Genomic DNA, 21,172 nt, shown 5'->3' with positions numbered 1-21,172 from the left:
CATGGAGAACGTTTCCCTTTACGTATTCCTCAAAAGAAATGTCATTACCACAGTCTCTGTTCCATTTGCCTAGCGATGTGAACAGTGACATATAGCATCTGCTGTAATGCCTTTCTTTGAAGTTCGGAGTCAAAGGTTGTGAGGGATACTGAATACCGTCAGCGGTCACCACAAGAAAATTCAGATTGAAATGATGAAATTTAATTGGATTTCTTTTGAAAGTGCCATTAAATCCATCATTAGCGACCAGTCCAATAATTAATCTAGATGGTATTTCACCTAGATACAGATTGTCTCGTGTGGCATCTGACATACCTTTGGGAATCGAAAAATAAGACACTTGAACACGATTAATGAGATATACCATATTTGACTTGTCTAACACAGACAGGTGAGCCAGTTGAATCTTTGGGATTATTTTGACTTTGCGGACAAAAAGTGTAGCCTCTTCAATTTGCACTTTAGCCTTAGCATCAGCAATTGCAGTCAGTAAACAAAATTCGGGAGAACTGCGAACCATACGAACACGAACAGAAACGTTGTTGATCAAGTACCGGTCTTGATGCATGATGTCAGCGTGTATTCGCCCAAGCAACTCGACACTTTTCGATTGGTTAATTCGAGCTTGTCGTCTACGCATCCCACATTCACTTTTGGTAAACACAGCACTAACATTAGGCACATCATCTTTAACAAATGGTTCATTTGTCAGTTGACTATTTTTAGAATCTGTCATAATTTATTGGTTTTCAATATAAGCCCTATAAGGATACGTGTCTGATGCCACATTCACTAGTTTATCTTGGAGAAAAAAGTCAATTTGACTGAACAGGAAATGAAAAAAATTATTCACAACACCAACTGAAGAATCTTCGATAGGTTTACCATCATTGTGAGTGATGCGCACACAAACGCGTAGGTATGATTTTCCCCAATCCAAGTATTCTTCAGATGTACCTGGTATGCAAAATACCACACTACCTCCACTGTCAGTACTGGATACTGGTTGATAGGTGACATAAGAAATTCTTTCCACACACATGTTGACACGAGGGCGGGATAAAAGATCTAACTCTGACATCACATCCTCAGCAAAAGATGTCATCTCGCTTGTGCTTTTTAGTTCGTTTTTTTCTTCTATCTTCCTTGACCTCTCTGAAGTAATCGACTCTGAGCCTTTTCCGCAATGGTTTTCCTAGCTTCTGATGCTCCATTTATAAAGGCTCGACGTACAGGTACCCCCTTCCAATACATCTCCTATCATATGCTGACCGGCTTTTAAGGCTTGACGACCGACAAATTGAGCTGCAGGTTTTAAAAGTGGACTTAGAAAAGAGAAGGCACTTCTGAAAATGCTACCTAATCCGTACCCACGCTGTATTGGGAGCCCTGTAAACATTTCAGCCCCACCCGCCTGTACTGTGTAATATCTGAGATAATCAGTCATCCTTCACTTGTCGGAAGTGTAATTTAACTATTGTCTTGCCGCCACGAAAGTGGAACAACTCGCTGCTGTCAGAACGAATTTCAATGCTAATTGACTGAAATGTTTGTTTTCTTAACGGATAATAATCAGGGTGAGCAAAAACGAAGGAATACTTGCTGCTGCACTGAACAACTCGTAACAATGGTGTACATGTATCACCAACTATCTGTTCTTGGATTAAATCAGAATAAGCAAAATATGCGGCTACATCCCTCTTTATATCAACTGGATATTTCCCTGTGATTGTACCTTTCAGTTTAACACCAATCTGATTAAAACCTAGTAGAAGGCCCAAACCCGAGGACTCCTTGGGAAACAACAGGTTGTAATCTTTTGAGACTGTCAGAGAAATGGTGTTGTTTGGGTTATTTTTTGCAGTAATCACAGAACTCACATCAAACACTGCTTGAAGAAGTTCAGAGGGGAGGGTGAATTGTAACTGCCATTGGGATTCTTGTACACTTTGTAAAATCCTTCTTTAGACTTTTCGAAACCTTTATTTCCTGTGATGTTGTTGTTGTCAAAAGTGTTGACTCTTCCTCCTCCAAGTCCACGTATCATATGAAACTCATCGTAACCGGAATCGCTCTTATTAAATTCTCTCGGAAGATGAATTTCGGCAAGAACAATTTCCCATTTACCTTTAGGTCTGATCTCATGTGGTAATTCCACTTGAAGTTTCGTTTGCATGTTAGTAGGAAACATTTTCATACTGGCGTTACTGGGAAGGGTTAAGTAAAACATCTTCGCTACGAACCCAAGAATTATACGATGAGGGATAACCGAACCACTTAACAAAATGCTGAAGCTTTCCTTTCTGTTTGCGGTGTTTAAGTACTTGTTCGATTACATACACGTCTTCCGGAAGTTCATTGGGTATATCAGCCTTTTGCAGTTGAGGTTCATAGAAAGTTCCCTCCACTATCTCTCCGTCCCGACTGCGAACTCTATATACTACAGGGTTTCTATTAATAACCTGATCAATAGTGAACAATTCTCGTGTCCAGTTACCCAATACCCTTTTCTAAATTTTTGAGTATCATCACTTAAAACCACACTATCCCCTACTTGAAAATTTGGTTTGGTAGTCTCCTCTTGGGTTCCGTACAAATATTTCCAAACACGATCCTCGTTGTGAAGGTTAACTTCCGAAGGAACTATACCGATAGTACTGTGTGGTGTGAGGTTATAAGTATGTCCAAGGGTCGGCAAAACTTTCGCATAAATTTTTTTTAGTATACGTCATCCATTTGTAGATCTTTGTTTTCAATGTTCTCATAAATCTTTCTGCAATGGGTGCTTTTATTTCGCTCCTGGTCGTGTAGAAATGAATATTATGGTTCTTAAACAATGCACGAACTTTCTTGTTGCAAAACTCTTTTCCTTGATCAGTGTTTATGTAACATGGCACTTCTTTAAAAATAGACTTGAAAGCATTAACAACAGCGTCTGCTGATTTCTTCTTCAGTGTTCGAACCCACGCAAATCGGGAAAAAACAATCAATGCATACAAGAAGGAAACACCCCCTTCCCCATTCTCTTTTGCATGGGATGACATATCTGCCAAATCACATTGAAAAGTGTGTAAGAGTGTCGGGACTTTGATTTGATTGTGTTTAAACTTTCTTCTGATGGGTTTATGTCTCACACAGGTAGGCTGTGTTGCTAACCAACTTTTCACAGTTTCATGTGGCAAATTTGTATGCTTATGTAAAGATTTGATACTTCCGAAGCTAACTACTGTATTAGGATTATAGTAATCTGCTAACTATTCCGTCACTAACAATAAGTTTTTTTCTTTGCAGGTAAAAATCAAGAACCATCGCAACGGTAGCAGATGTCTGTTATGATAGCAGTACTATTTATACTTATGTACTTTGAACTGTCTATTCTAATATGGGAAGCAGTATCAAAATCACCCAATAGCACATGTCTCATCAAAGAAATGTTACGACAAGAAAAACACCACATGCATTGGTGATATCTGTAAACTCCTATTTCTGCATATTACATTGTAAATAATATCTGTGAAATAAAATGTGTAAACTTAAATGAACAAACGGTTTCGTTGATGTGTTATGCATATTTAAGTAAGATCACTTTGAAATCACAGTGAATTCACACACGATTTATTTATTTATTGAACTTTAAGATCTTAAATTTAGAGAAATCAAAATATTCGGATGAATTATGAATAAAATATGAATAAAGAATAATATATGTATGAGGTATGGAAAAAAAAGTGTGTTTGAGGGACACCAGCATATAATTAAATTATTCAGAAAAGCCTAATCACTGCCGCTATCACGACTCTACTCTAAGAATTTCCACCCATTAACAGGAAAGAAATACCCCAAAATGTATTGGAAAATTAATAAAGCCATCTATAGACAACCAAAGACAAAACATGACAACACTAACGGATGTGTGTCACCCTGGGAAAATTCCAAGATAACGCATCTCAAAAACATCGCCCACAATTCCATAGGCAAACCAAAACACTATGTGATATCACAGAGAGACATATATTCCCCAGAAATTTCCAAATACATTACGTCACGATTGCTTATCTCTAAATAATCCACAATGCTATACGCGAAACAAACACATTACGTGATGTCCCTGACAGAAGAGGGCCCCCCAGAGAAATTCCCAACATTCCAATGTCACTTATCTTCATCTGATAACAACACGAACATCGCTTCCCCCATTCACCCTACCCCACCAATCACGACACGAGTCCTTATCTCTACCATCACCCACAAGTCCATACGCGAACCAAAACACAAGGACTGATGTCACTGACAGAAGGGGGGCCCCAGCGAAATTCCAAACATTCCAAATTCTATCTTCATCTGAAAACAACACACACATCCACGTCACGATTCCTTATCTTATCTTGATCTTGATCTGGTTAAAAGTGTCCCACCAATGACACGAATCCTTATCTCTACAATCACCCATAATTCCATACGCGAACTAAAACACAAGAACTGAAATAATTGACACATATGCCCCCAGGGAAGTTCCAAGCCCATTACGTCACATACACAATAACGTCATCATCTCAATAACCAATCACGTCACGATTCTTTATCTTATGTTGATCTTGATCTGGTTCAAAGCGCCGACCTTACTACTCACCTGTAATAAGCTAACAGTGGGGATTGCTTTCTTCCAGGTTTCCAAAAGATGGATTAAGGTAAGGAAAAGGCTACTTCTTTTGGGCAATAAAATGCACTGGAAAATTCGCTAAGTCTTTTTATTCTCCAAAGAGCAATAAAAGCCACAGATGCAAAATTTTTATACCTCTCGAAATCCTAGTATAATCCAGTTATACCATGATTTAGAAAACATCAACTCAAATACGAACTGATCTAATTTTTATTCATAACTCTAAAAACACAAAACTTCAATGTCTGAATGATTTCATTTATTAAGAAATCTTAATTTGTTTCAAAGTAGCTCTAAGTATGATTTTATATTCTTGCTATTTATTTCAATGATTTATAATAAATATTTTGTCACGAATCTAATTGATATAAATAACTTTTCACATTCGTTTTTTAAGTAATATATTCAACTTTTTCATTAATTGTTATGCTTTATTATTTTTATTTAAATTGTAATTTAATTATTACACTAATCAAAAAATCTCCTTTTTCAATTTCAGGAATGTTACTACACCTGTCATCTTGAAGGGATAAAAGCCAAGCGTTGCAGAATCCCACGCTTTTATTATTTATATACGGAACTCCGTGGCAATGGTAAGTTATTCAGCAAAAATAGCCGACTGAGAAAACACCAAGAATATTTCATTAATTCGTAATTTAATTGTTAAAAAATCATGAAAACAGAAAAAATCCTATTCTTTCGAAGAAATGGGGGAAAGTTGAAGGCCACACTCAGAGGTGGCGCTAGGGTCTCTGCCGCCCGCATGAAATTTCTATATAAGTGCCTCTGTGACGATCAGGGCGTGTGTGATTCTTCACGATAATAAAAATTTAAATTATTTGAAATTTCTTAAATAAATTTTGACGGAACAGCCACACGTTGGTTCGCTAAATGTAACGAACCGGAGGTGTTGACTAGGCAGGATAATCGTTAAAAACTCGAATATTCAAAAAATTCTCAAAAGCTAAAGCAAATTTTGATAAAACAACCTCACTTTAATCGTTGAATATAATGATAGAGGGATTATAGCCTTCTCACCGACCCGAATCGCTAACAAAATTAAAATGAATTTTAATTAAAGTTAAAATTTATTTGAACTAAAGTTCAAAAAATCCTTGCATTTTACTAAATTCTTAGTAACTTGTAAAATTTGTTTAATAATTTTTATAAGTGGAACTATCTTTTAGGAAAATAAAAGAAACTCAAGATAGATGAGAAAATAAGAAAATAATTCAGCAATAATTAGAACATTTAATATAAGTATTCAAAAAATAACATCTTTACAGAATAACAGAAAATAAATAAAATTACATAAATATACTTGAAATTTTTTTAATTAAAATTTTAGGTTTTTTGATTTCATATTCACAAAATTAGAAATAATAGGCCTTAACGTCTAATTCCGCACATATATCATTTTCATAGCTATTAACGCCAAACTAGCAAGCCGTTTTTGTGACATACTTGTTCTTAAGTAGGTTTTAACCAATTTCAACTTGGAAAAGGAACGTTCACCACTCTCTACACTAACAGGTAAGATTAATATTATTCTTAAAGCAATTGAAAAGTTAGGGAAAGATAAATTATTGGACACAATAAAATTAAGAATATCGAAAGGGTTTTGAATAGCTAAATTATCTTTCCGAAAAATATCCCGGAAAACACTTAACTCGTCATATAGTTTACGTCTTTATTGTCGCCGTCCTTCAAGATAATCTCTAAATCGTCACAATTTTGTCGTAAATCTTCATTATTAATTTGTAGTAATCTATACAAGAAATTGAAATTAACATAATATGTTTTAAGTTGTTCAAAACGTTCTATTAACGAACACATTGCAACGTCTAGAAGTGTATAAAACACATTCACTCTAAATTTATCTTCTGTCGATTGTGGCGTTTCGTCATGAAGCTCGTAGTCAAATTGTCGTGTCTTCTTTCGTCGTCGAACTTCCGTACCACTTTTAAATTCTTGTTCTCCATCCACCTCTTCACTTTTTTTTAATTTTTGATTCCATTTCTGTTTTATATCCACAAGAAATTATTACGAAATAATAGATGCGCTACTGTCAATAGCGCATCTATTATTTCGCACTGCGCTACTGTCAATAGCCTACTGAAATGCGTACCATATGACTTGTTAACTAGCAACAAATGTTTTGTACGAAAATTCGTTTCAGCGCATAAAAACTGTTCACCGTTTCACTTTAGATAGACTGCAGCAGACACAACATTCTGCAGGAAAGCATTTAGCCTGCTCTAGCTGCAAATTGTAAACAGCCGGCTGATCAAAGAGGCGGCAATATACAATTTTTTTATTATTATTCAGTGTATCCGGCCTTATTTATTTTAATATTGATCATTCTAAGAATTTTTTGTTTTTATGATAAAAATTTTGTTTCTTAAAAATGAACTTATGAACCATGCCTTGGCAGCGGCTTCCCCTTCGTAGCGGCGCCCGCATTCACTGCATGCCGCTTCCGTCGGCCCTGGCCACACTCCTGTTGATATAAGAGGAGTGTGGCCTTCGGCACACTCCTATTATATCAAAGGATACGAATTGTAATCCATTTAGGATATGTTTGCCATGTCCTCATGAGTCACTCATCTTCCTCCAACACTCATACTGATCGAATCATATTAGCATACCATAACTTATTCTCTTTATTACAAACTTTCACATGTCTCTCTCTCTCTCTCTCTCTCTCTCTCTCTCTACATGAGCCTCCGTAGTTCATTCGGTACAGACAAAGCCCTTTGGTCGGAAAGACTCGAGTTCCCATCAGTAACGTGAGGAACCTTATTAAGTTATTTTCGACCAAAGGTTAGCCGATCTCATCAGTAGGTAAGGGATTTTTGTCTCGGAAACTTGGATGTTTCGTTCCAAAAGCAGGCAAACCTACCCAGTGAGCACATGTATCTACAGACATAAGAACACTTCAGAGAATGATGGTAACCAGAACTGTCCCCGGGCAAGGAAATAATAGCTTCTGATTAATACCTTATCTCGAATCCAAATGCAAATACTGAGGCATCCTGGATATATTCCCATAAACTAACAACAACAATCTCTGCAGGGAACCAGTGGCATTTTGGAGAACATATATTATATTCCTGATATGTTTGTCTTCGAATTTGAGTTCCTCTTTGGATTTGGTCTCCTTGCTCCTTTTACGTTTGATTTTTGCACAATTTAGGCCCACCACTTAGATTCGATGAAGTCCGTAACAGCAGATGCCAACTGAGAAGAATATTTTGTGAGTGATTTGATCAGATTAATTTTATGAATAAAACATCTCTACACACTTTAAAATAGAGAATATTTTATAGCCAAATATAGAAATTAAAAAACAATAAATTGCAGTCAGTGGATCAAAGGAGTACCCAGAAGTTCAATTTGAACTATTCTTTAAAAATTAAAAACTGTTTAGTTTTCTATTCACTTGATTTTTTAGTTTTTTTACTATCACATCAGTTGACATTTTTTTTAAAGTTTCTATCAAGAAGTTTATTTATACTGTACTTCCAATTGGAACACAACTGTTACAATGTCTTTATCAGCATTCTATTCAGTCATTTCAATAATAAAAAAATGTTGTCGTTAATAATCTGCAGTAAACCATTAACTATGTGCATTTATATATGCTAAACGAAGTACCTCAAAAAGAAGGTTAATTTGAAGGTAATATCCTTCAAATTAACCTTCTTTAATAAGATAATATCCTTCCTTCCTTACTCTAACACAAATTTGTTTAATATTTGAAAAAATTTTAAAATTTGCGCTTGTCGAGGGAGTCATCACTTCTAGTTTCCCGGGAGTGAAAATTAAAAATATGACAAAAGTAATTGAAAACCAAAAACGAAATGTAAAAGAAATGATAGTGCTCAGTATGAGAGAAGATATGAAAGGTCTGTTTGAAGATAATAAATTTAGTTTAATCCTTTATCTGTGAGCAAACAAAGTTTGCACCTGAAAATATCTTCAGGACTGGGATAAGGTAATACAACACTGGGCAGCTCGTAAAGGTGGACCAAGCTTTGACTTCAAACAGACTTGGTCCACCAGCAAAGGTGGACCAAGTCTGTTTGAAGAAGCAAGAAAGAAATGTGAAAGAGTAAAAATTGTAGCACTGCTACCTAGATATGATAGTACTGAGTTAAGAAGTAGGGCGATAATAGCAAATGATTTCATGCACATGCATGAAAAGGGTGTCCCAAAATTCACGCAAGATTTAAATTTAGTGCCATTTGTGCAGTCAAGTGTTGCCAACGAGAAAAAAAAGACAGCATGACAGCTGACAGTTCAGGGTTATTAAAAATGGAGCGCTACACGAAAGAACAACGCATTGTCATTGTTGAGCAATATTTTAAAAATAATGAAGGTTTGGCAGCTACAGTTCACAATTTTCGTACAAAATATGGTTGGAATAGTGATTTAACTTCATCAACTGTGAAAATATTAATTAAAAAATTCAAGGAAACTGGATCAATTAGTGATCTTATACACTCTGGCCGTCCTTCAACAAGTCGTTCAACAGAAAACATCGAAGCAGTTCGTGAGAGTGTTGCTGAGAGTTCAGGAACATCAATTCGGCACCGTGGTCTTGAATTGGGCATTTCGAGAAGCTCTCTACAGCATATTCTCACGAAAGTTTTGCATCTTTATGCTTACAAAATTCAATTGACTCAAGAACTGAAGCCTACTGACCACACACACAGCGAAGAGAGTTCGTTGAATGGATTATGGAACAACAACAAGTGGATGCTTATTTTTCGAACAAAATCATCTTCAGCGATGAGGCTCATTTTCATCTTGATGGCTTCGTTAATCGACAAAATTGTCGCATTTGGGGTTCAGAAAATCCACGAGTGATTGTTGAGAAACAAATGCATCCACAACATGTCACTGTTTGGTGCGGATTTTGGGCTGGAGGCATCATCGGTCCATTCTTCTTCGAAAATGCAGCTGGTAAGGCAATAACGGTTAATGATGCTCGCTATCGCGACATGATAATCCAGTTTTTTGTGCCTAAATTGCAAGATATGGATGTGGACGACATGTGGTTTCAACAAGACGTGCCACATGCCATACAGCCCGAGAAACAATTCAATTACTGCATGAGTCATTTCCTGGTCGTGTAATTTCCCGTTTTGGTGATCAGAATTGGCCGCCCAGATCATGTGACTTAACGATGTTGGACTTTTCTCTTTGGGGTTTTTTGAAGTCTAAGGTTTATGCCAACAAGCCCACGACCACCCACGCCTTGAAGGAGGAAATTGAGCGCTTTATCAACGAAATTCAGCCACATTTATGCAAAACTTCGACATGGAAAATTTCTACAAAAGAGTGCGTATGTGCCAGCAAAGCCATGGAGGCCATTTACCCGATATGCTATTCCATGCATAACCCTATACTGTATACTTTATGAATCAATAACAAATTACAATTTTTAATTAAAAACCTGTGTTTTCTATCAAAATTACTTCTTGCGTGAATTTTGGGACACCCTGTAGTAGGCGAGGCCGTTTTTAGCCTTATCTAACTTTTGGAGACTGAGTGCGCAGTTCAGTCTCCACTGGTACCCAATCAGAGATAGATGGCCCAAGGCTATCACGAATTAAGCAACACGCAGTGAAGAGTGACGGCTCAACAGGTGCCGCCATCTCGTGGTCCCTAACACTCGTATATTTAATGTCTGAAATAATGTGGGTTCTACGGTCGATTTTCTTGAGTTTACAGGACGAAAAACCCTCTTGCCCGTGTCAGAGATCGACTAACTCGGGAACCGGTTGAAAAAAGGCTTAGAAAAAATTTCCTCTAGTCGCCGACTAGACTCGAAATCAAGTCTTCCATCGTGCGGCCAAGAGCCGTAGTATGCAAACGCCACATCCACTGAGCTACCAATATTTATTAATCCAGAGCATCTATATACATTCAGAATAAATATATAGCTGAGAGTCTATTTCCACCTAAAGTCCTTTTCATTTCTTTGAGCAGTCATTTCTCTTTATACAGCATAAGTTACATATTGATTTGATACAATGCTATTATCTTATCTAACGAAATAAATTGCTATTTACATACACACGGTGTTTTTTTGTATATACAATGGTTTTACATTGATATTTTATTTTCATATACAACACGATAACATGCTCAATGTCTATTTCCACCTAGACTACTTCACCATTCTTTGTGTAATTACTTTACATATCATACATATTCTTTACATATAATTACTTTAAAATTTGTTTTTACAGTACATCATTACATGGTTTATTCCGCCATTATTATCTCTTTTGGATTGCAACTCAGTATATACATGTGCAGTGTTGCTTTAACATAAAAAAGAGGTTTAAATTTTGACAGAGAGTTGAGATTACCCAGCGGATCAGTAGAGTGTCATCACACTCTCCACTATATAGACTGTCATTGATATTTTTGATACATAAAACTAAACTACAACCTCTATAGTTACCAATATTATGCACAAAAATACAACTAATTATAGTATAAGGTAATCAATGTACAATTGGTTATGCAGCTTAATGAAAAAATGTACAATATGTTTTTCATTCGCTTATGTATACATACTGTATTTTATCCTTTCGCGTTCTGCAAAAGGTCGTGTATGGGTTTGTTTATGTATTTATTTATGGTGGGTCCTTTATTTCTATGATTTGCAGTTGTTCTTGGAATTCTGAGATGAGACCTATTTTCCGCCATTGGTGTTTTGTTATTTTGTTTCTGTTTATAGTATCGGTGATTGTGTCTTTTAATATGTTGTTTATTTTCCTGAGTATGTCTGGTCCTGTTTCCCTTCCGTAGATTTTGTCGCATCTGTATGTCCAAATCGAGTACATTGTTGTTATGATGATGATGATTGCTTTAGTTGTGTTAATGCTACCTTCGTTTAACCAGTATAATGTGTGTTCTGTTAAGGATTCTTTGTGTTTTATGAATGTTTGAACCGTGTTCCATATTCGAGAGGTATGAGGGCAGTACATCATTAAGTGGCAAAGTGTTTCTGGTTGGGGGGAGGGAAATGACATCCGGCGGTGCCTTGAAGTGGGATCCCTTTCGCTGTCCACCATATTTTGGTGGGCAAACAAGCATGGTGTACTTTGTAGTAGAATGTTTTTAATATTGGGTTTATAGGCAGATTGAAAGCTTTTTTAAGTGCGTTTGATAGTCTTAATGCCCCTCTTTCAATCTCCCGGTGTTGTGGTGGTGGTGGTATAACTGTGCACGTAAGTTTGATGTGTGCTGCTTTAGGTCTCATCTTCAAGAATTCGTTTATTCCTATATGTTTATTGATAAAGCTGTAGCCTTCGGCAATCTCGTGGAACATTCTTGGTGTTTTGCCACTCGAATGCGGAAGGGAGCATATTACTTTGTCGGGCATTATCTTCTGCATATAATATATTATATATGCGCTCCACGCTTTTTCCTCTGTGTAAGCTCTCTCTATGATTTTTGCTCTCGCACTTAGAGTTTTTAGATGTACGTTTATTAAGCCGAGTCCTCCCGCCTCAATGTTATGAAATATTGTGGATCTTCAGATGGGTTCGTATTTGGAACCCCAGATGAATTTTGCGCACTCTCTGTGTATTCTGTCTACTTCTTGTCCGTTATAGTTAGTATTGTTCATGAGGTACCATATCTTAGACAGTAAGTATTGATTGCATATTTTAGCTTTACTTGTTAGTGATAGTTGCCTGAGTCTCATCTGTGTAATTTTCTTGGTTATTTTTGTAAGTGCAAGCTCCCATTGTGTGTTGGATTTGTTCCCCTATGACGATCCTCAGAAGTGGTAGGTGTTTGTCTATTTTTATGTCGTTCGGCATGGTAGGCCTTTGTACCCACCTGCCGACGAACATCGCATGGCACTTGTGAAGGTTTACTTTCAGTGCTGACGCTTTTTGAAATTTTTTGAGTATGTTGTATGCGAGTGTGAAGGACTCGGCCGTGGTTACAGTTAATGTGATATCGTCGGCATATGCGAGCACTTTTGTTTTTCCTTCGCCGCCTATGTGAGTGCCCGCTATGCCGGGATGTTTTGATATTTCTCGTATCACCGACTCTAAGGCGAGACCAAAGAGGATCATAGAGAGGCTGTCTCCCTATCTGACCGAGCATTTAATTTTGGCCGGTGCAGACAGTTTCTTGTTTATGATTAGGCGAGACTCTGCTGTGGTGTAAATATTTGAAATCAGATTCTGAAATTTTTTCCCAAAACCTTCGGCTTTGATGACTTCATTTAGGTAACGATGATTCACTGAGTCAAAGGCCTTTTCAATGTCGAGACCTACCAGTAAGCATGGTTGTTGTGTTGCCTGGTAGTGCTCGTATATACATCGAACTTGTGGGATATTGTCCTATATTTTTCGGCCTTTTATTCCGCACGTTTGGGATTTGGATATGATCTGGGTTATGTGTTTCTATACTCTTTCAGAAATAATTTTAGTTAAAATTTTTTGGTCTGTATTGAGGAGTGTAATTCCTCTCCATTGTGTCTCTTCGTTGTTTGCTGTGTCTTCTTTTTGGGAATTAATGCTATGTAGCCGAGGTTGAAATGTTCTGGGATGCTCTCCGAATTGTGTATTTCGGATAGCATTATCACAAATAGTGTCTCAAACAGGGGGTAGTACGCTTTGTAAAACTCCGCAGTGAGGCTGTTGGGTCCTGGGGATTTGTGTTGTGATAGAGATTTTATCATTTTCTTGCATTCGGTTGGTGTGATTCGTGAGTAAATGTCTTCTGCTTCCTTGTCTGAGCGTTGGTAGTTATTTCAAAAAGTTTTGTGTTTCTGTTTCGTCATTTTCTTTTTCAGAGAACGTATTCGTGTATTGTGAGTGGAAGAATCGGAGGAGATTTGCATCGCCCTCGATTTCTGTCCCCTCGTGTTTTATTTTATTAAAAGTCGCTTTCTATTATTATTTTTGTTGTTGTTGTTGTTGTTGTTGTTCAAAGAGCCATGCAGTTTTGGTCCTTCCTTCATCTTATTCCATTATTTTGATTTTAGCGCGAACCCAGGCCCCTTCAGCCTATCTTATTTCAATTTGTTTTAGTTTTGCTTTGAGTGCATTAATGGCTATTTTATTTTCTGGGGGTGTTCTGTCTGTGTTATACTTCTGCATTAATTCTTTAATTATGTTTAGTTTTTCTTTGTTTGTGTTGTATTTTTGGTGTTTCCCTATTTTGATGGCGGCTTTTTTTACTTGTATTTTAAACTTGTTTTCCATGCCTCCATTGCGTTTGTTATTTTTTTTTTATTGTCTAGTATTTGTTTAATTTCTGACGCAAATTGGTCTGTGTTAATAATGCTGTTATTTGGTTTCCGTAGTGGGTAGTTTCTGTTAGTGTATGTGTTGCTGTCTAAGGTCTCAAGGGACAGTTTAGCTTTGACCAAATGATGTCACTAAAGGTAGAATGGGAGTTCATGCCTTTCATCACTGGCCTCTTTAGATTTAAAAAAAATAAAAAAAAAATAAAAATAAAAAAAAAACTTAAAGAAGTTTGCCATACCCCCCCCCCCAACTAAAGGTTGGGTGGGGGTATGGCAAACTTCCCTTAGCAGTGGACTTTAGATGCTGACTAATGTATATTCTGTCTAGCCGTGAGACATTGGTGTGGGAAAAAGTGTGTATATTCCTTCTGTAGGGTATAGTATGCGAAATGTGTCCTTTATATGACATCGCTGTATTATGTGTGTGAAGTTGTTTTTTGTTGAAATGTTTTTAATTTCCCTGTCTATACTGCTGTTTTCAATAAAATTCGTGTCCCCGGCTGCTATGATATTTTTTATGTTTAGCATTCTATTTTCAAGTGTTTCCGAGAAGTGTTTTTTGTTGTTGTGATCATCAGGGGCAGTAGATGTTGATTAACGATACTATTTGATCTCCCCAGACCACTTCAACCTCGAGCGCTCTGTGTTCTCTTATGGTGCTGTGGGATATTATCTGTATGTTGCTTCTTTTTCTTATGAGTGTTAATACGCCTGCAATGCCATTATCTTGGGCTGGGTCTCCAACGATGTAGTAATGACATTGCTGGCTTCTGTGAAGTTATTTTTCTGTTTCTGAGTCTGTGTGTATTCTTGTGTCTTGTAGCATTACATTGTCTGTGTGGTTCTGATGTATCGTGTTTCTTAATAATGTCTGTGACTGCTTGCTGTTTAACCCATTGCAATTAATGGTCATTATATTAATTGATTTCTTCATAATTTTTGGAATTAGCAGTTCTTTCCTCTCTGAGTTTTTACTTTATCTTTATATCTTTTTTGCTTTTACATTAGGTGTAATTTTAATTTGGTTCCTTCTATTTGGGGTGATTGCCTTTGGACTTTTTTTGTTTTCCCCCAGTTTTTCAGGACTTGTATGCTTTTCTTCATCATTCTTCCTGATATATTCTTTTTTTTCAGCATTGTCCTCTCTACAGTTTTATTCCTGAGAAGTTATGCAGAGTTTTTCCTCTTCTTGCAGTTCATCCTCACCCTTTCCGGCATTTTCCTTTTCTTCCTCTGTGCATCTATCTTCTTCAGAGGTAACAGAGAGTGTTCCCTCTTCTTTCATCTTATTTGATTTTGGTGGTATTTTTTGGATAATATTTTCGGGTGTATTTTCTTCGTTCAGTTGCATTTCTTCTAAGTTGTTATCTTGGACATCGTCTGCTTTTCTAGCTCATTGGTACTTGGCTGGTCTACTGCCGTTTGCTTGACTAGCATAGACGGCAGTAGACCAGCCGTCTATGCTAGTCAAGCAAACGGCAGTAGATCGGTCACAACATGAAAGAATGTCTTTCCAGGACATTCTTTCATGTTGTGACCGATTCGATTACACTGCTCACATTTCGGTGCAGTGCAATCTTTTCTTAAATGGCCAATCTTCCTGCATCGAAAGCATGCAGGGGGACGTCCTGGGATGATGACTAATCCAGTCATTTTTTGTACTTTTATGACATACCGTATTTCTTCAGTTTTGGTACCTTCGTTCAAAGTGATGGTTACTTTTCTTTTGTTGGAAAGGACATGTGCCCATTCTTTGTCCCACTTGTTACTAGTGAAGTGTTCAATGCATTTTTGTTAAACATATCTTTCCGAATTTTTCGAAGTGCATTGACACAAGTCTGTTTGGGATTTGGGGGGGGGGGGGGTAACCAGTGTATAATAATATCAAGTTTACGATTTTTGGATATGGGTAAAATTTTGCATTTTAGTTTATATACATCTAATTCTTTAAAATTTACAAATGATTCTTTCACAGCAAGTGTCTTAAAGCTAATAAGGAAAATATAATTATATTTGAGGACACCGAGGTGCCAAACATCTGAACCTCTTACCTTAGATTTGAGGCTTTCTATTATGTCTTCCTCGGTGTATGGGGCGTCAGCCGGGTCGCACTGTAGAATGCAGGCTTTAGTCCAGTCCAGTTCCTCAGGCAGGTTTATTGATGACATGATATTTATGTTGGTTTCCATGGAAGAACTTGTAGTTTTTTCCAATATATATATGTATTTTTTACATCCTTTTATTTTGCTGGAATTCTCCTTAGCAGCAGCCATACTACGTACGATGGAATTACTTGCTGATGTTCCCGCGACAGTAAGCATCTTTACGGGAAGGGAGCAATTAGCGATCGCGGGCGTCAGCACATATAATCAGCTTACGCTGCACCCAATTCCTATACACAGCACTAAGAACTCAGAGCTCAACAAAACACGTCTGAACTGGTCAGAGTCCAAACCACTTCTTCCACTGAGCTACACAGGCCCTTATAGAAAGAAACTTAAAAGAAACTTAAAAGTTTCGATATTTACCAGAGAGCTATGAGAATATAACCTTCGGCATTGGATTTGCCCAAGATTGCCCGACCTACATCTTTTTTCTACGTTTTTTTTTTTTCGTCATTATCGATAGCTGCGAAGACTCATCGTCACCATCCACAGTTAATTTACAATAATCAGCAGTGCTAACTGTAGTATATTATCATGCTAGATTATTTTCCATATTTACGTAGGCTGTTCAATAAGTAATGACTATATTTATATAGAAAACAGATTACCTTTAATCGTTATAATTTACATGGTCTTTTTTGAAGCAACTACCATGAGACGCGATGCATTTGTCCCAAAGTTGCGTCCACTTCTTAAACACATGTGAAAGTCTGTTTTTTGAGAGTTCTTTCAAAACCTCCTCCGCAGCTTTTACACATGCTTTGTTGCTTTCGAAATGGCGGCCTCTTAGTGGTTTCTTGAGCTGAGGAAACAGCCAGAAATCGCACGGTGCGAGATCAGGACTGTATGGAGGGTGTGGTAAGATATCTGTGTTGTTTTTCTGCAAAACGTCCACTACACAACCAGCAATATGTGGTCTTGCATTATCGTGGTACAATAAGAAGCCATTCTTTAGCAATGGACGCTTCCTTTTGACGTGCTTGATGATAATCGCTGCTGTGTTGATCATTGTCTCTGTGATGGACGTTGAAGGTTTTCTCTCACGTTCAAGAACTTCCACATTTTGCCTTCCTTCCTTAAAAGTTTTATGCCAGCGAAAAACACTTGCCCTCGACATTGCTTCATCGTGGAAAGCTTCGCGTATCATGTTAAAAGTGTCTGATGCCGAATTTTGCAAACGCACACAAAATTTAATCGCATGACGCTGTTCCAGGGACGCTTCCATTTCGAAGACTGGTCGCACCTCGTAGGCACGCCGACGAGCACTTGCATTTAGTCACGCGACACTCTGGCACATCAGCCCGGTGTGCCAGAGTGTCACGTGACCTCTTGCTATCAACCTCTTGTGTTAATACAGACAGCAACATTTCTTTATTCCACAGAAATGAATATTGTGATGAGTGGTTTCGCCACAGTAAAATTAGTCTTATTACTTATTGAACAGCCCACGTATAATAAATTCCAATTGTTGATGCTGGAGGGAGAGAGAATTCACTTAATCTCCCTGATCTTTTTCTACCAGAAAAGTCAAAGTCCACCTTTCCTTAAAAATTATAAATATCTAAGAGTGCAGTCTGCTATCTTTATAAATAATTAGATATATTTAAAAAAAAAAAAAAAAAAACTGGGTTAGAATCGATAACAGAAACGTTAAGTGTCTCTTAAGAAAGCTGAGTTATCCTGATATAAATAATGTTTTTATTATATTTTCAGGAACTTCACTGTGCAGTATCACAGAGGAACGCATAAAAGATTGTTTAGACAAATGCAAACGTGCCTGTGAGTAAGTATCCATTTGCAAATATAGGTTTACTGACTGAATAATTAAAGATATGCGCGTGCGTGTGTGTTTAGTACTGGCATATTATATAAATGTCTTTCTTTATTTTTTATTTCATTTCGTTATTATTATTTTTTTTATGCAGCGATGTAAAGTATGAATACAGTTTCCGAGAGACAGAAAAATTTGTGGTAAGTATTTTAGATATACATACAGAAAAAAAAAATTTTAAAAAAACTATATGGTAATATGATTTATGCGTGTTTATGAAATCTAATAACATTCATCTATCATGTGATCGTTAAAAATATTTGCGATAATTCTCATAGCGCTATTTCTTCTTTCTTGGACATGAAATACGCATGTAATTAATTCTCATAGAATCCTTTCTTTTAGTGTTACACGGTGATCAGCATTCATTTTTGAAATTATGAATTCTACAACCGTGTGTTAAAATAACTCTTTTTATTATCCCGACGTTTCGTTCTTCATATCAAGATCATCATCTGGAGCATACATAAATATACAAGCTGTAAGCTAGAGAAACAATGATTTGATCACATGCTACTCACTGGAATGACCTCTAGTGGAAAAAAAAAATACATCAAGCTAGATTTAATTTAAGATTACATGAATAAACATTCTTGCTTACAGATGGTTTTCCTTCCAGTAACAATGATGTCCTATTTCTATTATTACAATTGTTATTTTTGATTTAAAAAAAAAAAATTATAAATTACAACATGAATAAACATTCTTTCTTATAGATTTTTTCTTTGACAGTGATGTTCTATTTTTTAGTATTAAAGTTGTTATTTTAGATTTAGGATCCTCGATTTTCTACAGTCCTGTTTATAGCTGTTCTTAGAGAGGAAGGATTCGTGGGACGAATATATGCCTTCCATATGTATGGGATTTTTAGACCATCATTATTGTTTAGATTGGGGTGGTTGATAACGATCTCACAAGCTTCCTTAAATTTGCTGTCTACATCACACCAAAACATGGTATGAACGCAAATTAGGAAGCTTGTGAGATCGTTATCAACCACCCCAATCTAAACAATAATGATGGTCTAAAAATCCCATACATATGGAAGACATATATTCGTCCCACGAATCCTTCCTCTCTAAGAACAGCTATAAACAGGACTGTAGAAAATCGAGGATCTTAAATCTAAAATAACAACTTTAATACTAAAAAATAGAACATCACTGTCAAAGAAAAAATCTATAAGGAAGAATTCATGTTGTAATTTATAATTTTTTTTTCCACTAGAGGTCATGCCAGTCAGTAGCATGTGATCAAATCATTGTTTCTCTAGCTTACGGTTTGAAATGTAACGCAACTTGTCTTGTATATTTATATATGCTCCAGATGATGATCTTGATATGAAGAACGAAACGTCGGGATAATGAAAAGAGTTATTTTAACACGGTTGTAGAATCCATAATTTCAAAAATGAATTCTCATAGAAAGTTACCATGCAAATGGATACTTACTTAGAAGAAACTAATGAGACTAAGGATCTTAGAGTGTTAATAGATAGGAAGTTGAAGTTCAGGGGCCAGCCATGTAACAAAGATTGCAACAACTCAAAAGATAATTACAATGCTGAAACGAAACATTCACATGTAAAGATAAGGATGTTATATTGTCTCTTTACAAGGCCTTGATAATACCTCATTTGGACTATTGTGAGCTGGTCTTGTCTCCTGGTTTCCGTTGTGATTCTGATATATTGAACAGAATACAAGGGAGAGTGTTAAAAATGATATCAGGATTGTGGAATACTGATTATAAAGACAGATTGATCATTGATCACACAGGCTGCGGACACTAGCAAACGGGAGAAAGAGGGGTGATATGACTGAGACTTACAAATACAGGATTTCAAGTGATGGAATTTTTCAATTTATGGAGGGTGGGAAAATGACGAGAGGGCATCCGTGGAAGTTAAGAATGAAGTTGCTAAGAAGGGGTGTTGTCGGATTTCAGCAAATATTAGTCGCATTTTTTTTATGTGGCTCCCACCCACGAAAGGTTTATAGAAACTTGTAACACATTCATACCGTGGGCGAGATAAAGATTTTTTTCCCACTTTTATTAATTTTATATATTTATGTATTTTTTCACTTATTTTTATACATAAAAAAACTGTACTCTGGACTCCAAACATGGAACTTTTTCAGGCCTCCAGGAAGCGGGGGTTTCACACGGGGTGATGAAATTCATCTCTCACCTAGAAAGACAATTACAAAGCCATCCATGCCCACAGTGGGATTCGAACCCGCAGTTTGACAGAGATGTTTTGCTGCATCTTTAGGTGGAAGATTCTTCGCTTTGTGTAAGACTACCCATCTTGCTTATTAGATCCCCGAATTAACTATAAAAAGTTACCTGTTTAGTATCTAGAGCATACGTTCTCAATTAAATAAAAATTATTTATATGTATAAACTTAGCCTAGCTACGATACTAATGTACTAAACAGGTTTACAATTCCCAGTCGTCTGAGTCATATAAACATATAATAATTAATTAAATTATATATCTACTTGCCAATCCTACTTCAGTCGTGATATTTTTCACTTGCTCAATCCTCACTTCCTTAAAACCAGTCAATGATGAAGTAATATGTGAAATTTCAAGAGGTGACATCATTCCCTCACACCCTAAACTAGGTAAAATACATACTTACCGAAATATTAAAAAAAAAAAAAAAAATCGCCTGCCAGGTTTTTATTTCTCTTCTTGTCCTACAGATCAACGCACTCTTTCACGTTTCATTTCTTCCATGCATATATTTAAATTTTCATTTAATTTATTTAATATGTTTAAATTAAATTTCATTTCTGCCATATATATATATATATATATATATATATATATATATATATATATATATATATATATATATATATATATATATATATATATATGGGGAATTTTTTTTTCTTTGTTCTAGGCGTATTTTAATGAACAGAAATATCTCATGAAGCATCCAAAGTAAGTATTAAACCGTCATTAATTTCGAAGTGTTGTCCGTGTACCCTCTCTACCAATATTTTCGTAATGTATTATTATCCACTTACATGACATGTATTTTTACATTTGTAAATGCAATTGACTAGCTTTTATATACCGGGTGTCCCAAAATTCACGCAAGAATTAAATTTAGCGCCATTTGTGCGGTAAAGTGTTGCCAACGAGAAAAAAAAGACAGCGTGACAGCTGACAGTTCAGGGTTATTAAAAATGTCCACACACAGCGAAGAGAG

At 36.4% G+C, this 21,172-nt stretch overlaps 1 protein-coding gene across 1 annotated transcript in view; it reads left to right on the top strand.

Moving 5' to 3' along the window:
• LOC150097334 (uncharacterized) overlaps nucleotides 1-20,905 on the top strand; it is a 42,780-nt gene extending 21,875 nt beyond the window's left edge. Inside the window, exons 8-11 of the mRNA XM_090407649.1 lie at nucleotides 5,160-5,253; nucleotides 17,828-17,897; nucleotides 18,040-18,085; nucleotides 20,861-20,905. Of these exons, the coding sequence (XP_090263775.1) occupies nucleotides 5,160-5,253; nucleotides 17,828-17,897; nucleotides 18,040-18,085; nucleotides 20,861-20,905 (255 nt within the window). The remainder of the gene's footprint in view (nucleotides 1-5,159; nucleotides 5,254-17,827; nucleotides 17,898-18,039; nucleotides 18,086-20,860) is intronic.
• Nucleotides 20,906-21,172: the final 267 nt, after the last annotated feature.

This window comes from Typopeltis vanoorti, chromosome 17 (assembly GCF_054136105.1).
Source record: "Typopeltis vanoorti isolate ZY-2024b chromosome 17, IOZ_Tvanoo_1.0, whole genome shotgun sequence".
Taxonomy (NCBI): Eukaryota; Metazoa; Arthropoda; class Arachnida; order Uropygi; family Thelyphonidae; genus Typopeltis; species Typopeltis vanoorti.
This window is presented reverse-complemented; position numbering and strand designations above follow the sequence as displayed.